The sequence below is a fragment of the Cryptomeria japonica genome, chromosome 10 (assembly GCF_030272615.1).
Source record: "Cryptomeria japonica chromosome 10, Sugi_1.0, whole genome shotgun sequence".
NCBI classification, from domain to species: Eukaryota; Viridiplantae; Streptophyta; class Pinopsida; order Cupressales; family Cupressaceae; genus Cryptomeria; species Cryptomeria japonica.
The window spans coordinates 24159810-24179768 of NC_081414.1; the positions used below are offsets into that span (position 1 = coordinate 24159810).

The 19959-nt window shown below is 36.6% G+C and overlaps 1 protein-coding gene across 1 annotated transcript; it reads left to right on the forward strand.

Annotated features, from left to right (window-relative positions):
- The first annotated feature begins 354 nt into the window (after positions 1-354).
- On the forward strand, positions 355-5227 carry LOC131076746 (phosphatidylinositol 4-kinase gamma 5). Its single transcript, XM_058014067.2, has 2 exons — positions 355-779; positions 2307-5227. The coding sequence occupies exon 2, from the start codon at positions 2561-2563 to the stop codon at positions 4892-4894; it is 2334 nt and encodes a 777-aa protein (XP_057870050.1). The 5' UTR covers positions 355-779; positions 2307-2560; the 3' UTR covers positions 4895-5227.
- Positions 5228-19959: the final 14732 nt, after the last annotated feature.

Sequence of the window (19959 nt, forward strand, 5' to 3'; positions counted from 1 at the left end):
TGCAGGTCTGTCCGGCTCAAAAAGTCTTCAGAGGGAAACCTGATTCCCGCCACGTCAGCATATTCGAAAAAATAAAATACTATATTGGAATTGACGTGTCACTCACAGGCTACGCGTCTTCCCCCAAATATCAAGGTGACGTGGCCTTGGCATATTTGATGAAGACAAAATCATCGCCACCGGCTACAGCGGGTAGCTAAATGGACTGAACAAGACGAGACGAGAATTTTGATTGGCACAGGAGTGGTCCTGCCGGTCATCCCGGACCCACCAGTACTGGATAAGCCACGTCATCAATAGATAGATTGCAGTAGCGAGATAAGCTTTCTGTAATAAAAATATAATTTCGGAGATAAAACGAGGCGGCCATTGGACGGCCCTTAGAGCTCTGCGTGAGCACATCTGATGATCTGACGAACGGAGACAAAGTTTCAGCGGGGGCCCCGCGTGGAGCCATTAAAATGAAGTTATTTTGTTCTTCTTAACTTTTTCTGGGATTTTCTGTTACGTGATTAATGTACGAACTTCTTTGGTGAGATCTGTGGGTGTGCATATGGTTTCTACAGGGAGATTCTGTTATTAGACGCAATTTATCGGGTGATCCGCCCTTCGATCTTTTATTAATTCTGTTTGGATCTGATATTTGAAAGGAGGGTAAAATTGTTGTTGTTGTGATTCGAAGCCCGGGCGAGACTCGATCACGAGACAGAAAATATTTAATTTTGAGACTCAGAGGTCGGGGGCTCGAATCCGGGACGCTCAGTTTCTTGCCAGAAGAGGTTAGTCTACAGTTTAATTCATACTTTCCCTCGTCTGGTTTAGAAATTATTATAATGTAACCTGTATTCAAGTTCAGGCTTCTTTAAAATGAATTTTATAAAAATATATGATTTCGATTTGTATGGATCGTTCAGTATTTAGAAGGAAACAAATTTGATCAGGCTAATTTCAGTGACTCCTGCTAATGGATTTTAAGTTATGCACACTCACTGTCACGGTATTCAATTTTACGAATATGCAGCTATCAGACGGATCGGCAGTTAAATCCACTGGGATTTACTTGCAGAAAATGGTTTCGCTTTTTAATTTTTGAAACAAAATAAATTACATATTTCATCTTACGTTGTTTGAAAAATATGCGCACACACGGTAATAACAAATTTCAGTCGATCTGTCTAATTAAATTTGTTTCGTGGTAATAAATACAATTGAAGAGGCACTAAATCGATCTGCTACATCATATCACTCTCCCCTTTGACGATCATCCTCTAAGAAACTTTAGATGCTTGCAACGAATTTATCCGTGTCGCTTGATTTTGACCAAATCTAAAGGTCTTGCCACCAAATTTAAATGTGACGGTGCCATATGCATCTTTGTTACTTTTTGTTTCCTGGAGGTTATGTGACCAGGATTAGTAGCCATTGTCACCAGATTTTGAAACCGGTGTCATCGAGTGAGGAAGCCCCCTTATCGCCAGGACACAGGTTGGTTGACAATTTTGAACAAATTTTAAATTTCGCTCAGTATACAATTTAATAATTCTGCTACTATCGCATATTTAAAAGCAAAGCCACCGACTCTTATATTTCCCAATGTATCGGATGCCCAGGATTCTGCCATGTTTGGTGTCCTGTTTCTAAAGAACGTGATCGCCCTTAGGGTGTTTTTGGGCTGCAACAAAGAGTGAGCCAAATCGGCAAAAAAGTACAAAAACTGATTTCATCCGTTTGCCATCAGTCATTTTAGTATCCTTTATAACACTCAATTGATCTGTCACTCTGTACTCTGCATTGAGATGAAATGATATTCAGTCAGTTCCTATTGGTATTCTTAACAGAATTTCTGCCATACCTACTATATTTCCCTGAGTATCCTCTAAATGTTTAGACTCTTGAGATTTTCCTTTTGTCCCAGTGGATGTTAGCAGTTTACTTACAGTAGTAAAAGCAGTGAAGTAGAATCTGCATATATCTATCTATTGTAGGAAAAATAATTACCAAAGATAAGTTGATGGGGTTATAATTATTTTTCCTCCGATGATCGTTAAACTTCAAAAATTATTTTATATGTATAATACTCAAAAAAGATTATCTTAAAACGTCAGGTGTCTCTGTTTCTCAGTTTGAATCATTACCATTTTGTATCCCATTTGCCATTTCTGGTAACATGTGTGCAACCTTATTTTTTTACAAGCTGAGTAGTGTTGTGGAAGGTCATAATAAGCAATCAGAACTATCTGTTTTGGGGGTTTCTGTATGGCCACTATTGTTTGAAAACTAAAGCAAAGTGTTTTCTTTTGTTTCAGTATTGATGCCTTCGACAGCGTGACTCGTATTGTATGCTGTTCTCCGAGCGTTCATGTGTTGGATGATCGCATCAAGTATATTGTAAGTGTTTTGGTTGGTTGGGAGCTCCTTCCTGGTGCTCCCATACACTTAGGTAATGTACTCGGAAGCAATTTGCAAATACTGGCGGTTTGGTTGCTCTGCTTCCAAGATCGAAGTTGCGACTGCCAGTGCTACAGAAAGAAGTATGAAGTTTTTGAAACAGTAGGGTTTCATGATTGTTAAGAAATCATTTTGTCTTCCAAGCAGGCAAGGTACCATTCTGGTGGAATCTTGCTGTGGAAGCCAAGTACAGGTCCAAGGAAAGCTTATACTTCCCAACATGCCTTCTCAGATTGATTGTCCTATACAAACACGGATGGCTGTTGCTGTTGGGGAGGAGGTTGCGAACAAGAAATATCATGGCCTCCAAGATGCTACAGGAAAAGCTACCAGTAGGCGGCGTGTATTTGTCCAGACAGATACTGGAAGTGTGCTGGGTATTGAGTTGGATAGGGCAGACAATGCACATACTGTAAAAAAGAAATTGCAGTTGGCATTGAATGTACCCACCGAAGAGACTGCTCTTACCTTTGGTGACTTGGTGCTGAAGAACGATCTAAGCGTGGTCAGAAATGATGCTCCCCTTCGTCTCACCAGAGGAGACATCCACAGAAGCTCTTCTACGCCTTGTCTCTCTCCCAGAATTGATAATCTGCAATATAGAGATAGGAGTGGACCATTGGAGATTGTTGGTGGTTCAAGTGGCCATTCCGAGATAAAGAAATTGATAAAACAAGCGGTCAGGGCAGTTGAAAGTGGTGTAGATCCCATCCCTGTTCAACGAGGGCTCGGTGGAGCATACTATTTCCGTGATATTCTAGGTAAAAGCATAGCTATTGTAAAACCTACAGATGAAGAGCCCTTTGCACCTAATAATCCCAAGGGTTTTGTTGGAAAGATTCTGGGGCAACCTGGATTGAAGAGATCAATAAGGGTGGGAGAAACAGGTGTCCGAGAAGTCGCCGCTTATCTTCTAGATCACGATGGATTTGCAAAGGTGCCTCCAACAGTGCTTGTTAAAATTTCACATTCAGTTTTTCATCTTAACAATGGTATGACTGCAAGCAAAATCGTAAACGGTAAACAAAGCATTAGTAAGATTGCTTCATTTCAGCAGTATGTTGAACATGATTTTGATGCCAATGACCATGGGACATCCAGTTTCTCTGTTGCTGCGGTTCATAGGATTGGAATTCTAGATATAAGAGTATTAAATACCGACAGACATGCAGGCAACATTCTTGTGAAAACTTATGACACAGATTTTCTCAAGTATAGTCAAATGGGTGGTGCAGTTGAGCTTATACCTATAGACCATGGCCTATGCCTTCCAGAAACATTGGAGGATCCTTATTTTGAATGGCTTCATTGGCCTCAGGCCTCTATACCGTTTTCAGAGGCTGAATTAGAATATATAAGCCGACTTGATGCGTTGAAGGAAGCCGATATGCTGAGAACAGAGTTACCTATGATGAGGGAGTCTTCTTTAAGAATTCTCATACTGTGCACTATTTTCCTAAAAACTGCTGCTGCTGCTGGATTGTGTCTTGCAGAAATTGGTGGAATAATGGGTCGAGAGATTTATGACGTAGAAGAGGAAGCAAGTGAGTTGGAAGTAGTTTGTTTGCAAGCTAAGATTGAGACTGATCAACAAATCTCCGCTGCAAATAGTGAGTTAGTGGAGGATTTATCTGAAGGGTTCTATGAAGAAGAGCATTCGGCAGATCAATCACAGATTGATTTCCATAGGAAGGAAAATTTGATGTATCAATTGCAGTTCGATTTGGAGGATGGAAATGATTTTCAGAATGGGACAGTCTTGACAAATAATAAAAATGATGATGTATGCTTGAACTTTGGGGAAAGGCATGATACCCAGGGATCAGGTAAAAAGAAACTAAACATGCCTCAAGGTACCGGGCTCTCATTGTTGCTCCCTCAATCTTCTTTCCCAAGTCCCCAAAAAAATGGGTTGCAGTTCCATTCAGCTTTGAATTCATTCTGTGCCATCCATGCTTTATCACCCAGAATCTCTAATGAAGTCCCTGGATTGCCACTTCCATTGAATTTCTCGTCTCCTAAACCCCACAAAGGCTGGCCGCTGGCAAAATTGGAAGAGGTTCCTATAGAAGAGGAAGAGACGCAGGAATTGTTTCCTGAGGACAAACTTGAAAATAGTATTATGAAGAAACAGAGCCCTGTATCAAATAGGCAGTTTATAATGCCTAAGAGTAAAACATTTTTCCAACGAAATCAGCGTTGCACTACCTACATAGGTGCAAGGAAGGGGTTTGCAAGGAAAGATGTATCACCCTCAAAAACCATGCAAAGTGAGCCTGAGCCAGGTATGATGATCCCAAATACCATAAAATTTTCAGACATGAGCAAGGAGGAGTGGACCTTATTCATTGATAACTTTCAGAAACTCTTGCCGGGTGCAATTGCATCTAGAAAGCAGGGTACAGTGAACCACAAGCAGAGACTTGGGGCTTCATGCCAGTTTTGATTGCATATAAAGTTCCAATTGCTTTGAAAGTCCTTGTTCGTTGGTTTGCTTCCCAGTGTAGCATATTGTACGATACCTGTATAGAGTTGTGTATAAATATGTTAAGAGAGAGCGTCAGGTGTTGAGAATCCTTTGTCATGATATTTACAGTAGTAGTTGAGCCACTTTATTTCTGGGCTTACTATTTTGTAAGTTTCTCTAATGAAAAGCTTCTTAGTTAGACCACAACTTTCAAAGTATTTTCCTCTTAGCAGAATGGCAGCAACTCTTTCTTTTACCAGTTGATATGTAACAAAATTTATATTCAACCTTTTCCAGGCGTTTTGATCTCCACAGCTCCATGCTCCATTGTCTCAGTTAGCTGTACATAGATGTCATGGTTTGTGGATTATAACACCTTCGTCTTTACCTCTTGCTCTTTCTTTTTTTTCCCTTTTTAACCTTTGCTTTGTAGGTTATGCATGTTATTTTCATACCGTGGTTCTTCCCTGTTGTAAAGGGTCGTATATTTTCAAGTTCCATTAACTAACTTTATTTATTGTGGGAAGCTCTAGTTATATATTAAATCTTCAATTGAATTTAATTCATTATTAAACTATAATTTTTTTAAAACTATAGTGTCTTACATTAGTTTGGCCATTTGTTAAAATGTAACATAACATTAACAGCTAATTTGATTTAAGGATTTTGTTCATCTTTCTTAGAGAGATTCCATGGAGAGTTTCTCTATTGCTTGATTCATGTTTGTTATCTTATTATTTCTATAGGGATAAGAAGAAATTGTGTATTTATTAAATGAAGTCCTTGGTCCTTTTTGAAAAGGATATTTAAGGTTTTTTTTTTATCTTACATCATATCTTTTTTCAAAGTTTATTTTAACTTTATAGAGAACCTGACGATGGGTAACCAAATTGAAACCTGAAACCATGATTTTGAGAAAAAAATCGAAAAACCAAGAAATCTGAGGTTACAAATAATTGTTTTTGTGGAAAAAATGGTAAAACCCAGATAACTAAAATCTTACGTGAATATCTCGGATTACAGATGAGATAATTAAAACTAACTGCATTTGATGTCAAATAATTTTAATATTTTACCATTTTGAAATTGTTGGCCTGATGCCATTGATTTCATTGATGTAGGTTCAGCATTCATGGTTTTGGTGTGGTTCAGTTGTTTGCTTTGGCATATGTTGTTGGTCCGGTTTTTGCTCTTTTAAATATGCAAAGTATGTACATGTGTTTTGGTGTTTATTTCACGAAGTTTTGTGATTCGGTATCTAGGCCCTTCAATTCATCTACACTCTATCGTAAGGCGTTTTCGGTTTGGTCCCATCTGGAAATGATGAAGGTATGCTCTGCAAGGCAATTCTTGGATCTGGTCTTATCTGGATATGAAGGAGGCGTATTCTACAAGGTGTTTTGGATTCAAGTTGTAGCCAACATCGTATGAAGCTATTTTTTGTAGTAGCGTGTATGTATCTTGGTCTCATCCCCTCTACGGTTGAGCCGACTTAACAGAGTTTTTGGTGCAGATATATAATTAGCAGTTTTGCAAGAGATGTGCATAGTTGTTTTTAACAACTAATATGTACATATAGTATATGTGAAAGCCTTGTGTCTGCGAATGTAAATGTGTTGTAGACAGTATATGTACAGTGAATGTTAAGGCAATTGTGTACTTCAATGGAACTGTGTCTCATGCATATGACAGATGCAATTCTATCAGTTCATTTTTTGTATTCCGGTTGTGTTACCCCTATATTTTTGCCCGTGCCTAAAGCCTCATAATCAGCTAAAAACCAGCTATTGCTAATGTTTTAATGTTGAAAGTGTTGGTCACCTTTGTTCAAACTTTCAAGGACCCTCATGGACATCCCCTACTTTCCAGTCACAAAAAAAATCATTATTTTTCAAATTATGTGAAAGATGACACAAAATCCTTTTGTAGAGATAATTTTAACCTCCTTTTCTCCAAAATGACCAGTTTTTATGGCCAAACTCCATGTCGGCTGGGAGATTTTAATGCTTGTATTTTTGGGTTACCCATATGCCCAAACAATTAAATCCCAAGTCTTATGTGTACTATGCAAAAATGATTTATGGGTTATGCTCTACTTGGCTTACTAATTCTACAATTAAAATTTCACAAGAAACAAAGCCCTCAGTAAAAAGTTAAGCAAGTTTTTCTATGGCAGCCTAAAGGAATAATGTCATGCCTTAGGTTTAACATTGAACCATTGAACCAATTTCAAAAGTTCAAAGTTCAGGTTCAAAGCTTGGGTTCAAGTTCAAGTTCAAGGAGTTCGCAGGTTCAAAGTTCGAGTTCAACCGGAGCGGGTTGTATTGCAACTTTAGTTTTTATGACTGTAAGGTCTTTATAATTTTTGGTCATTGAACTTGAACTTTGAACCTTCTTTGGTTAAAGGTTCAACGCGCAACTAAATATGAAGACAAAGTGATAAATGAAACATATTGTGGGCAAAGTCTGTAATTTTGAACCTTCTAATTGAACCCCGCAAGTTCAAAGTTCAAGGTTCAAAGTTCGTAGGTTCAAGGTTTGCAAGTTCAATTTCAGAGGTTCTCAAATTCAGAGTTTAGAGATTCATCAAATTAAACAGATGCAGGTTCAGAGTGTGTGAGTTCAAAATTCAGCGAGTTCAATAATCCAATAACATTGGCATGAGTTGTAGTATAACATGTTGATTTACCAAACAAACTGATAATGGTGATTTGTCTAAGGCTCAATATATTTCGGAGGTGCTCCTGGAGCTGATTAATGTGAGTTTTAATGGCAGCTCAAAGTGGTGAGCCATGTGTAAGTTTTGGTATGTATATTGTTTGTAATTTTCAATGCAACCCATAACCACGAATTTTCTGAGACAAAAAAATTAGTCTCTATACGGAGGTCATAACTATAAATTCAGCCGTTGGATCGCGTTAATTTTTGATATGTTTTAGAAACCCTATTTTTCGAAATCCTCACTGAGGTGATTGGAAAAATATTATCGAGTTCAAAATTTATTGATCTCTGAGTATGGGTCTATAAAAATTTTGAGAAAAAGATTATTATGAGAAGCTCACGGTGGGGACTCTTTTGAAATGGAGACCCAGATAATAATTTATCCTGGAGATATAAAAAAATATGTCCACCTGTCAACACATAATTAGATGTATTTAATTTAAATTTTCTACAAATGTTTCTTAGAAAGGAATGGAGGATAAAATATTTGAAGCTAAAAAAAAGAAGAGTTGTTGGGATGAAGATAAAAGATAAAAGATAAAAGATAAAAGAAAAGATTAATTAATAATTTTTACAAGAATCAGTTATTGATAACTAGAAGTCTCTTTTAAAAAAAAAAGAGGCTATATATATGTAAGAAAAGAAAAGAGAAAGGCTTCTTTTTTTCTTTTTTTTTTGGCTGTTGTAAAAAAAAAGAGGCAGCGTTGTTTTCTGGACAACACAATTTTATTTTTTAGAAGTGGTGAGTCTGTGAGCCTACATTTTGGCATTGATGGAATGAAGAAGATTTTGTTGATCTATGAATTTGTCAATATTTTCTTTTGATTACAATGAGCTTTGTTTCTCTTGTGATTACCTTTCATTGCATTTTTTGTTACATTAAATTGTGTATGCATTTAATTCTAAAACTTTGATTTCAGAAATAACTTATATATTGGAAAGAAATTTGTTGTTAGCTTTTTGCCTGGGCATTCTGTCCCCCCTTGTCCTTTGAGGCATGAGAGAGACTTGATCAGAGTCCAGTGCATTTTGATTCTATTAGAAAGGGTATTTTTTGGGGTGTGGGTAATTAAATTGTGTTTTAGTTATCTTCATTCGCTTCATTTTAAATTAGTTTTTCACATCTACTTTCATGGTTATGGGTAGATGTTAGTTTTCCTTTATTGCTTTCTAGTTAAAAACATTCAGAAAATATACATTTTATCCAACCAAGAGAGTTGTACCTTCGTATCAAAATTCAAAGAGCACTTGCACTTACGATTGCAAGTGACTCAACTATTGGTTCTTTTGTTGTCTTTCAATTTGGGCATTTATGAGTCATTTTTGAAAGGTATTTAAGGATAAATATGTTAACCAACAAGTTGTAAGCCTATTCTCCAGCAGTGAGCCCTCCGGGCAATGAGCCCCACCAGTAGTGAGTCACCTTTGTACTGTGTAACCGGTTGCATATTACACTATACTTGAGAGTTCATCCTCTCCATGGTTTTTCCCATGTTGGGTTTTCCACGTATAAATCCGGTGTTGGGTTTTATTTCCTTTACTACATTCAAATTATGCTATGTGATTGGTTAGTTAGAAGTCTTAATAAGTTCAAGGGAATACTGATTCACCCCTCCCCTCTTAGTATTATGGATATTTAACAATTGCTATTAGAGCCAAGTCCTCTGGAAGAGTTTAACCACTTGAAGGAGATCTGAAAAATTGAACTTATGGATTTAAGTGAAGATCTTAGGAATGCTCTTGAGGATCTAAAGGCAATAGAAAGTGAAAATAAAGATCTGAAAGAAAATATCCAGTTGGCCAATGAATGCATTAAGAAGTTAAGAGAACAAATTCAAAAGTTTAAATTAAGGCATAAAGAAGTTAGTGAAGAGCTCAAACAAGTAAATAGCACTATCATAGATCTAAAAACCAAAAGTGAAGATACTAAGAAAACCAAGGAATACTTAAATGAAGTGGTGAAATGCAAATCAAAGGAGTGCGAAAAGCTAAAACAAGAAGTAACAACTCTGAAATCAGATCTAGAGAAAGCAAAGAAACAAGATAACAAACCTAGTTCCGACAAGTTTGATAAGATGATAGTTGTGAAGATGTCTTCAAAAAACAAAAAGGATGCAAGATTGGAATCCGACAAATGCTCACAGTCCAACATAAAACTCAAAGAGGATCCATCTCCAACAAAAGGGAATAGAATCCAACAAATCCATAGAGGATAAAGGTAAGTCACCGATTGAGAAACGGGTAAGTAAAAGGAATACTTTCTTTAATGGTTCCTTTTATAAATGCAATAAAATAGGTCATAAGGTAGCAGAATGTAAGAATAGTATGAATCAAAATTCTTATTTCTTCTCCAGTAGATGTTATGTATGTAATAAATATGGTCAAAAGTTAATCAATGTAGGAATCTAGTCATAGACCAAAATAGATATAACCACTTTGAAGGTTGTTGTTATACATGCAAGATTTTTGGACATAAAACTAACTAGAGTAGGTCAAGACAAGCTCCGATGAACATTAGATGTTATAACTGCAATAGATCCGCACACATGGCAAGGCAATGCAGGAGAAGTGAGACTAAAGCTCCAAATGAATCAGCAAGGAAGATCAATGCAAAAGATGTGAAGATTGAAATGAAGAAGATCTGGAAGAAGAAAGAAATTGTGGATGCACCTAGCTCCGGTGCAAGTACTTCATCCGAAAATTGAAGAACATGTGGCTTTGGCCCAAGGGGAGCAATCAAAGAAATATCTTTTCCCTTGCCAAAGAAAGTGAGGTTGCAATGACAATGTAACAAAGTGTGTGCAAATAAGGAAAAGTACGCTAAGTTATGTCTCATTACAAAAATCCGGCATGTTATTGCGTAAATCGAGGTAGTGGATGACAACGCATAAGCATTTAATGCAAGCTAGTGGATGAAAGGTTAAAAGGGGATATTCAACAAATTTTTATCTCACCAAAAATCGAAGAGCATTGTAAGTGTCAAAGGCGATCAAGGCAATTAGGGTTTCCTGGCAAATCAATCAGTGTTGCAATTCGTTGAATCTGCATCCATGACCACTCCCATAGTTGTTGACATTGCCACTGAACCTCACTCTGTGTTCAAGAAAACTGCTTACAAGGTGATGGAGACTGATCAGGTTGGTGCAATTTCTAGTATACCAATTGGAGTTGTGTTGGATGAAGATATCTAGGCATACATTCATGTGAAGCTCGAGGAATTCAATCACCATGGAAAATTGTTGAATCTATGGACATATGAGCTGATTGGAAACAACCTTGAGGTAAAACCTAAATTCAAAAGCCTAGTTGAAAAGAATTTGAATACCTGGCATGACTTTCCCAAATTATGCCATGATGATAAATGGGTAAGAATGGCAATGGGTAGATTTCACGATGAGTTCTTATGGTTAGACCAGACCTATCATATCACTAAGGAAGTAATGAAGGTTATTGCTAGTTTGAGCAATTCAAGGGCCATTCCTGTTCTGAAATAAGCAAAGAACAAGGATGTTGTGAGCTTAACAAGGGCAGCCTATGATGGGTGTTCCTTTTCCATCACTTCTATTAAAAATAAGGCGGTAAAGTACCTCTCAATGATAATAGGAAACAAACTCTACTTTACCAACTGGGACAATTCCATTTCTGCCACAACGGTAAACATGGCTTATGAGATAGTTGAGTTAAACAAGGACTTTGATCTTTGTGAGATTTTGAGACAATATTTCTTGGAGAATTTTGTGCAGTGTAGAGAAAAGAAACACCTTTTCAAGTATGGAAACCTAGCACTATGTATTCTGTTATACTTTCTGCAAGAAATTCCTAGTCAAGGAAGAGTGCTTTGGTCACTGGATAGACCAGTAGCTCACCATATTGCAGAATGAATAAAGAGGTTCTCTAGTGATGAGGCAATGGAAGTCACATTCACCTCTTTCTTCTCTGTTTTTCAACTCAACATCTAAAAGAGACAGAGGATTCCAAGGAAATTGTTGTGAAATACAAAGAGGATATCACCTTCGTGATCACAACCAACAAATGCATCATGGAGGTTGTTGTCCCTAGAAAATTTGGATTTTTCCTTTTGGTTATGAGGTTACTGAAGATGTGGTAGAAGGTACGACTCAAGTATTTTTGAAGAGCGCTATGGATGACACTCAAGAAAGGTTTGGAACAACAACTGAGAAGTCTCTGAAGGTCCACATGGAACATACCAAGAAAACTTATGAGAAGAATGTGAAGAAAGTCATTCGGGAATCAATGGGAAAAGCAAATGTGATTGAAGAGAAGATTACATAGTTTAGGTGCTCCAGAAGACTAGCTAGCTCATTTGGAACCTGAACCAAAGAAAAGAATCCGAAGGGACTTCCTCCATCTGGTTCCCCCAAAGAGAAGAAGTAGAAAGATGCAAAAAAGGAAAACCATAGAAATTGAATAAGAAGAACTAGAAAAATATCATATACATGCTCGGAAGTCCAAAGACAATAAATCAAAGAGATCTTTTGATGCGGATGGCCCATTCGAGTCAATTGCTTGAGGAGGATAAAGATAGTATTGCAAAAGCTCGCATTCTATATTGTGCTAAGTTAGATGCAATCTTAGAAGACTTTAAAAGGGACATACTAGAAGATTTGTGGACAAAATTAGATAGAATAAGAAAAATTGCAAGTGAAGAAGAAAAATTCATTAGAAAGCACGTTGTTGATATTGTTGGCTCCACACTTTCTAATGAAAACAAAGCCAATCTTAAACAAGCTTGTAAAACAAAGTTTAGAACCAAGAAAAGACCTTAAACACTACATGTTAGGAGGACAAGGTGCAAAAGAAAATCTTGAGAAAGAAACAATTGAGAAATTAAGGTTTATGGCCAAGAATTTTGGAATGTTATCGATTGATGATTCCCGTATCATCATTGGTATATCTGAGGATGTGGATACCAATCCTATAGATAATGTACCTATTGTGGATGATGTAATGAATGAACCTGAAAAACCTCCAGAAATCAATGCTTTCGAAAATAAATAAGGAAATTCAGGTAATAAAGATCAAGATGATCAGGTGCCAGTGGAACAAGAGAAAAGATATTTTGAAACAAAAGCAGCAATAGAGGAAAAGATTGAAAATTTGGATAGTGTATCAGGTGAGGAAGTGATTGAGTCTATGACTGAGATTGATACCACTTCTAGTACAATTGATACAATTGGTGAATCCTTGAAGAATTTTCTTGCTTCACCTTTAAAATTTCAACCCATAACTTTTTCTAAACGGATAGTTGACTTTGCAAAGGTTGATCCAGTACAAAAATTTCAAATTGGAGAAGCTTTTCTATCTTCTACCAAATAGGACTTTATAGGTTCAAGTCGCAAAAGAAAGATAAAATTGTTCAAGAATTACTTACCATACTTCATGTTGCTATGCGAGAATGTGAATTATATCTGGTTACCCCTAGTGCTAATAAATGTAAACTGTTCATAAATTCTCTGAAAAATCATTCAGAAAAATTGAAAGAAAAATATGAAAAAGAAAGAGAGGAAGACAAAGAGAAATTGTTAAATGAACTTAAAGGTAAATGTGAGATTGCATATCAACAACTCTCCAAACTTATCTCTCATTGTCAATCATGTCTTTCAAATGGAAATGCACTCTGCTTATACAGTCTTTAGTAGCCAGAGGCCACTAAAAACATTAAAGATGAAATCAACATTATTGAAGACAAAATCCGGGAAGCCTATGTAAATTTCCAATTGTCTCAGGATCTATTTGGGTCCGGCAGATCAGCAATAGAGGAGCTGCATAAGAAATACTTTGAGCTACAATAGAAAAGAGACAATATCATTCTTCCTTTGATTCAGTTGAGATACATGTGAAGTGAATGCATATCCATCATGAACCGTGCTCTTTTGATGGCACAACAGTTTCAATATTGAGACCTTGGTTCAATACAAGATGGAGAACAGTTGCTTGTATCTCTGTAGGTATAGATTGAGTTTCTGACAGAGGCTATTTCACAATGGGATAAGCATAAGGATTCATGAGCAACCCACATCTATACAATCAAGTAGTGCTCTAGTTGACCCTACTCACTCCCTAAGGGGGAGTTGCATGAATGTACTACACCCTTTGTCATTGTTGTCAAAGGGGGAGCAGTGTAATGTAATGCAATACTCTTAGGCAGTTTTTGACTTTCAGTTTTTTAGTTTTAGCCTCAGTTTTCTTTTTTAGCTAGCCTGTACATTATTTCTTTATGTTGCCATCAATGAAAAAGGGGGAGATTATTGACATGTTGTCATTGATGTAGTCCAGTCCAATATTCATGGTTTTGGTGTGGTCCGACTATTTGCTCTGGCATATGTTGTTGATCTGGTTTTTGCTCCTTTAAATATGCAAAGTATGTACATGTGTTCTGGTGTTAATTTCACGGAGTTTTGTGATCTGACATCTAGGCCCCTTAATTCATTTGCACTCTACCATAAGGCTTTTTGGGTTCGGTCCCACCTGAAAAATGATGAAGGCATGCTCTGGAAGGCAATTCTTCGATCCAGTCCTATTCGAATATGAAGGAGGCATATTCTACAAGGTGTTTTGGATTCAAGTTGTGGTTGACATCGTATCAAGCTATAATTTGTAGTAGTGTGTGTGTATCTTGGTCTCATCCCCTTTCTGGTTGAGCCGACTTAACATAGTTTTTGGTACAGATATATAATCAACAATTATGCAAGAGATGTGCAGAGTTATTTTTAACAACTAATATGTACATATAGTATATGTGAAATCCTTATGACTGCGAATGTGAGTGTGTTGTAGACAATATATGTACAATGAATGTAAAGGCAATTGTGTATGTTAATGGAACTATGTCTCATGCATACGACATACAATTCTAGCAATTAATTTTTTGTATTCTGGTTGTAAGTCTATTCTACAACAGTGAGCTCTCCAAGTAGTGAGCCACCTTTGTATTGTGTAACCAGTTGCATATTACACTATTCTTAGAGTTCATCCTCTCCATGATTTTTCCCATGTTGGGTTTTCCATATATAAATTCGGTGTTATGTGTTTATTTCCTTTACTACATTCAAATTATGTTATGTGATCGGTTTTTTAGAAGCTTTAATAAGTTCAAGGGAACATTGATTCACCCCTCCCCTCTCAGTATTCTAAATATTCAACATAAATTATATATAATTTGATTAACAAAAGAAATTATTATGTTATTATTTTATAATTCTATGTGCATTAATTTAAGTTTTAGAAAGAAATTGGAATTTGAAAATAAACAAGACTAGGTGATGTAAGGTTGAAAGGTTTAATTAATAATAATTGCTAACTTAATACATAGATAACGAGAATTCATACAAAGAACTAAAATTGATATTTATTTATTTAAATTAGAATAGCTTTGTGAGCTTGATACATGCTAGGCATTAGCCATTTGATTATAAAATATTTTTTTACATTGCCTTTCTAGAATTCCTTGCATTCAAAACATATCAAGCCTCTTTATATATGGATGTAGAAGTGTTGTACATTAGTTGAAAAAATATTATATCGTCATAAGTGGAAATGATAAGGATCAAATGCCTCTAAATTAAATGATTTGATATTTACTCAACTTTGGAACTTAATGCATCACCTTGTGAGGCATGTAGATTTACTATTAAACACATAAAATCAACATCTAAAACATACCTCAAACTAGGAGTCTATAATATCAATGTGGTTATGTACATGAACCATCTTAGAATCCCTAATGAAGTAGTTAACATTAGGAATCGACATAAGTTTCAAATACTTGACACACTGTTCAAACAAGTTATACTCATACAATGAACAATTCGATATTGGTCTACTAAGCTCCTTGAGATGGAGAACTTCAATGTGGTAATTGTGCTCACATTAAAATTAGATGGAAAATGTGTTGGGAATAAGGTGCCTCAACCTTTGCAAGACTTGGAATTTCTTTATTGTTTTAATTATTTATTTTATCCTAGGTTTTATGCCTACTATTGTTAAGCAATTTTGTGGGACCTCTCGATTAAGGTGGCATCTTACATGGAGGTGACTATATGACATGTAAGTTATAATTGTAGAAGTAGGCACCCCACTTGGTGAACCCCATTGTAGGTTGATTCAATAGCATGTGTCATTAGTTGAAAGAGTTTATTCTATCATAGATTATCATAGTTGTAATGACAAATCATGATAGACTATGACAACTTGTATGACAAAATAATAGTTGTGACAAATGAAATTATGACAAGTGGCAATCTTTCACGTGGCAAGTATTATACATGGCAAGTGGCACCTCTTGCATGTTGATACTAGAGTTATTTTGCATAAGCAGATGAAGATAGGCACCTTACATGTGAAATTTTTTTGTTTACATACACAAAGTGAAGAAGATGATGGTATGTGGCATTTCTAGGCATCCATCTCTTTCTCTATAAATATGAGGCTTTTTGGAGTGTTTTGTATAAGATTTTTATAGGTACAATTATGCTACTAGAATTTCTCTAGAAGACTATCATTGTGTGAAGACTCCTAAAAGAGAATAGCTATGAAACTATATTGTAACCATTAATACATTGGGTTGTGCTTTGGAGTGTAAGATTTTTCTCCAAAGGGGTTTTCCCACATATACACTATGTTATGGCATTGTTTCCATTTGCATGTAAAAATTTATTAGTGTGCATCTTCTTTTAGTAATTATTTTAAGGGTATGGAAAGAAATTTCTACACAACTTTCCTCATTACCCTTTTAGATCATATCAAAGATTCATCATCTTTGATCATAGTTGTTGGGTAGAGGAATTTTTTACTGATCTTCATTTGAGTGGGAACTTGTTGTAGACTATTTTCCTATGATCTTGTTGCAGGAAGGGGATGGTTAGTGATGAGTAGACTTTTTGGTTATTTTATATGGACTTATGTTAGATTTGTCATTTTGTGACTTTGACATTCCTATTGTGATAGGTATAAGGCTTTTGTGTTTAAAACTATGAACTTTGTCATCTATTAAACAACCTTATAAATGATATTGTAAATCTCCTTTAATGATATGAAAATGCTTGATTAAATGCTGGTTAGAAGTAATATTGTTTGAATATGTGTTGTGCATGTTAACTTCTTTGTATGCAGGTGGAGGAGAGACTAAGTCAACACAGAGACATTGGTTGTTGTTTCAGAGAGTTGCAGTCCTACTCAAATAGGACTGTTGAACTAGTCAAGCCGCTAGTTGATGACTCTGACAGAGCTTGCAGTTGCGGTTAGTGCAGTTATTGTTTCAGAACATGTGTCGGTCTGTTGAGGAGATCTAGAGGACGCCATGGCCTATATTTGTGCATTTAGACTAAATCCTAGAATGATTCACCCTTCTATTTCTAATAAAGGTCGTCCTCCTAGTTTGTTGGGAGTGGATCGACTGTGTAGTTAGTTAGTTGTTAAATTTCCTATAAATCCATCAGTTAAGAATGGAGTGTGTAATGCAATTTTTATCCTTTCAAGTATTTAGTGTACTCTTCTTTCACAGTCTAATAATATAAGAGATTTCAGTTATGTTATCTTTGTTGTTCACAATTTCAATGCGTATGTGATGTTGTTGTAATCTTTAGATTTGGTTAAGGTTTTGGAGGCTCAACCAAGGGGGCCCACTTGGGGAGCATCCACATTCATTCACTTCCATGTTTTTATAAGTAATTTTATTATAAAGCTTATGTTTACTGTTTAGAATCCTTTTTGTTGACTGTCTTGTAGCCATAGAAACTCCATTCTGAGACTGTTCTTGCAGCCAAAGGAAAAACAAAGTTTATAGTTACTAGTTGGTTAGTTTATTTCCTGCATAGAGTTACAAGTTTCATGTTCTAGCGTCGTAAATTGTACGCACTTGCTAGGGTGGTACAATTTCACACCTAGTTTAGCACCCGCCTTGGCGCATTTTGCATTTTGCATTACATTTCCCCTTTAGCACTTAATTAATCAAATTAATTAGGTCTAAGGTTCTATTTTATCATTTCCTACATCATAAAGTTGGGCCCTTTCATTAAAATGTGCCCCTTTCATTTTATTCTTCCAATACATCATTTAATCAAAAACCATAATTAGGTCCTATTTCGAACTTGGGGGATTGATTTCGGGGGTCAAAACATCTCGAAATCACCTGTAACTTCGGGATTCTCTCTAAAATCATCATATCCGACGGCCCTGAAAATTTGGTGAAAAGTTGTCGGGACCGTGGCGCCCGGTGCACATGGTCCTGGACATTTTTCCCGAAATTTTGGGAGCACGATCCAATCATAAAATAAAGCTTAACCCCAAGAAATTGGCGGGATATTCAATCTCTAGGTCGGCCAAAAGACGAAATTACGACCTAGGGTTTCATACATAAGAGCTCTCTTTCTTCATTTGAAAGGATCTGATTTTTGATTTCAGGACCTCATATGCGGTGAAAGAGCAGATCTTTGAAGACTTCAACAACATTCAATATCCTTCTATCAAGCATTTATCAATTTCATTCATCCATTTAGGGCTTTGAAGATGTTGAAGAACAATAGGAGATTACCGACTGAAGATTGGCTTGTACTCCTCCCTTGAGGGTTGGGTATGATTTCATGTTGTTTTCATGTCTTTGCATAAGCTTCAATATATCCTTTATTCATGCTTTAGATCACTTTGCATCTTGATTTAGAGCATTTACATTATCATTTACAAGCAATTAGGGTTTACTTTCTAGGTTGCTCTAGTTTGCTTTCTTGCATTTTAGGACCTTGCACACACACTAGGTCTGCACACACAATACATTTTACAATACAACTTGGCTATTCGTGGAGGTGGAAATCACTGAAGCGGGGGTTTGAATAAGGTAAAACCCTATATAGCCACCCAAACACCTTTTCAGATATAAGTGTAGGTTTCAGGACTCAGACGACGCCGCAAGTTACAGATCCGGAAGAAGCAGACGGAGACCAAACAACACACCAAATCTCAAAGCAAAAGACCAGGACAGGGGCGTGGAGCGCCCTGGTCCTGCCAGGACAGGGGCGCTGGGCGCCCTGGTCCCTGGGACAGGGGCGCTGGGCGCCCTGGTCCCTGGGACAGGGGCGCTGGGCGCCCTGGTCCTCCTGACAGACAGCATTTTCAGCATTTTTGACAGCTTTTCCAGAGTGCAAAAACAGCAGTTTTCGGAGCAGTTTCAGGGGCAGAATTAGGACAGTGGCGCCCGCGCCCCCGTCCCGAACATTTTCAGTCAGATTTTAACTCTGGGTACGCATTTGCATTCTTGTCTTGTCCTTGTGTTTACAGTTTTCCATTGTTTAAGTTCAATTCTGCAATCTTGTTATTAGTTCATACTTGCACTTTGGGGTTAGGGATTGAACTTGCATCATTTCATCTTTCAATTACAACAAAGGAATAGAAATCCTAATAGGTAGCCCGTGGCTCTCTCTTCCACAAGAAGAAGTAGCCAATTGTGTGATACCTCTAGGCTCTTTCGTATTCCACAAGTGTGTGGTTGAAAGTGGGATTAGGGCATGCTTGCTTAGTGTCACTTTTTCTCCCACACATTTTGGTGAACCCGACGTGAACTCCAATCTTCTCTAATTCTGATTTATGTTTTCAAATTTGAGTGTTTATGCTATTTCAAATTCAAATTTGTATTTACAAGTTTCAATTTCTTGCAAGATTCAAAAATTTAGAGGAAATTTTTGCTAAAACCCTAATTTTTCAATTCAAAGTTGAACTTGTGGATAGCTTAATTGGGATCAATAATTTTAAATCTGATTTAGGAGCTCATTTGAATCATAAATTTCATTTTCTAAATCTACATTCTAAGTTCTTGCATTGGTTAAAATTAAACATTTTGAAAAAGGAAAATTGTTGTCATGATGCATTCATTTCATAGATTTGATAATGGGTTAGCTTCCCTTGTTTCAATTTTTCCTTCTTCTAAAGAACCTCCCCCCATCTATAACAACATTTTAGTGCCTAAAAGAGTTGCTTCCAATCCCTTTGAGACTCTCCCATGTTCTAAGGATGAAGACTTTAAGAGTGATCTTGACAACTCTCCTAAAATGTGCCCTTCCTATTTAGCTATCCTAGAGGAAGAGAATGATATCATAAACACCTTTTTTAATGTTACTTCACCTTCCCTCCATGATGCCTCTCTAAGTGAAAAGTTATTGATGGACATTGAATTATTTTCTCCTAAAGTTGGTCCTTCCAATGGGGGCATGTTAGTGCAACAAGAGGTTATGAACACTTCTTTCAAAGATCTCCTTCCTAAGCATGAATCTTTGAAGAAATATGTTCATGTTCCTCCTAAAAAACACTCCCTT

Coding starts and splice junctions, on each gene's coding strand:
- LOC131076746 (XM_058014067.2), top strand. CDS start 2,561: ATGATTGTTAAGAAATCATTTTGTCTTCCAAGCAGGCAAGGTACCATT.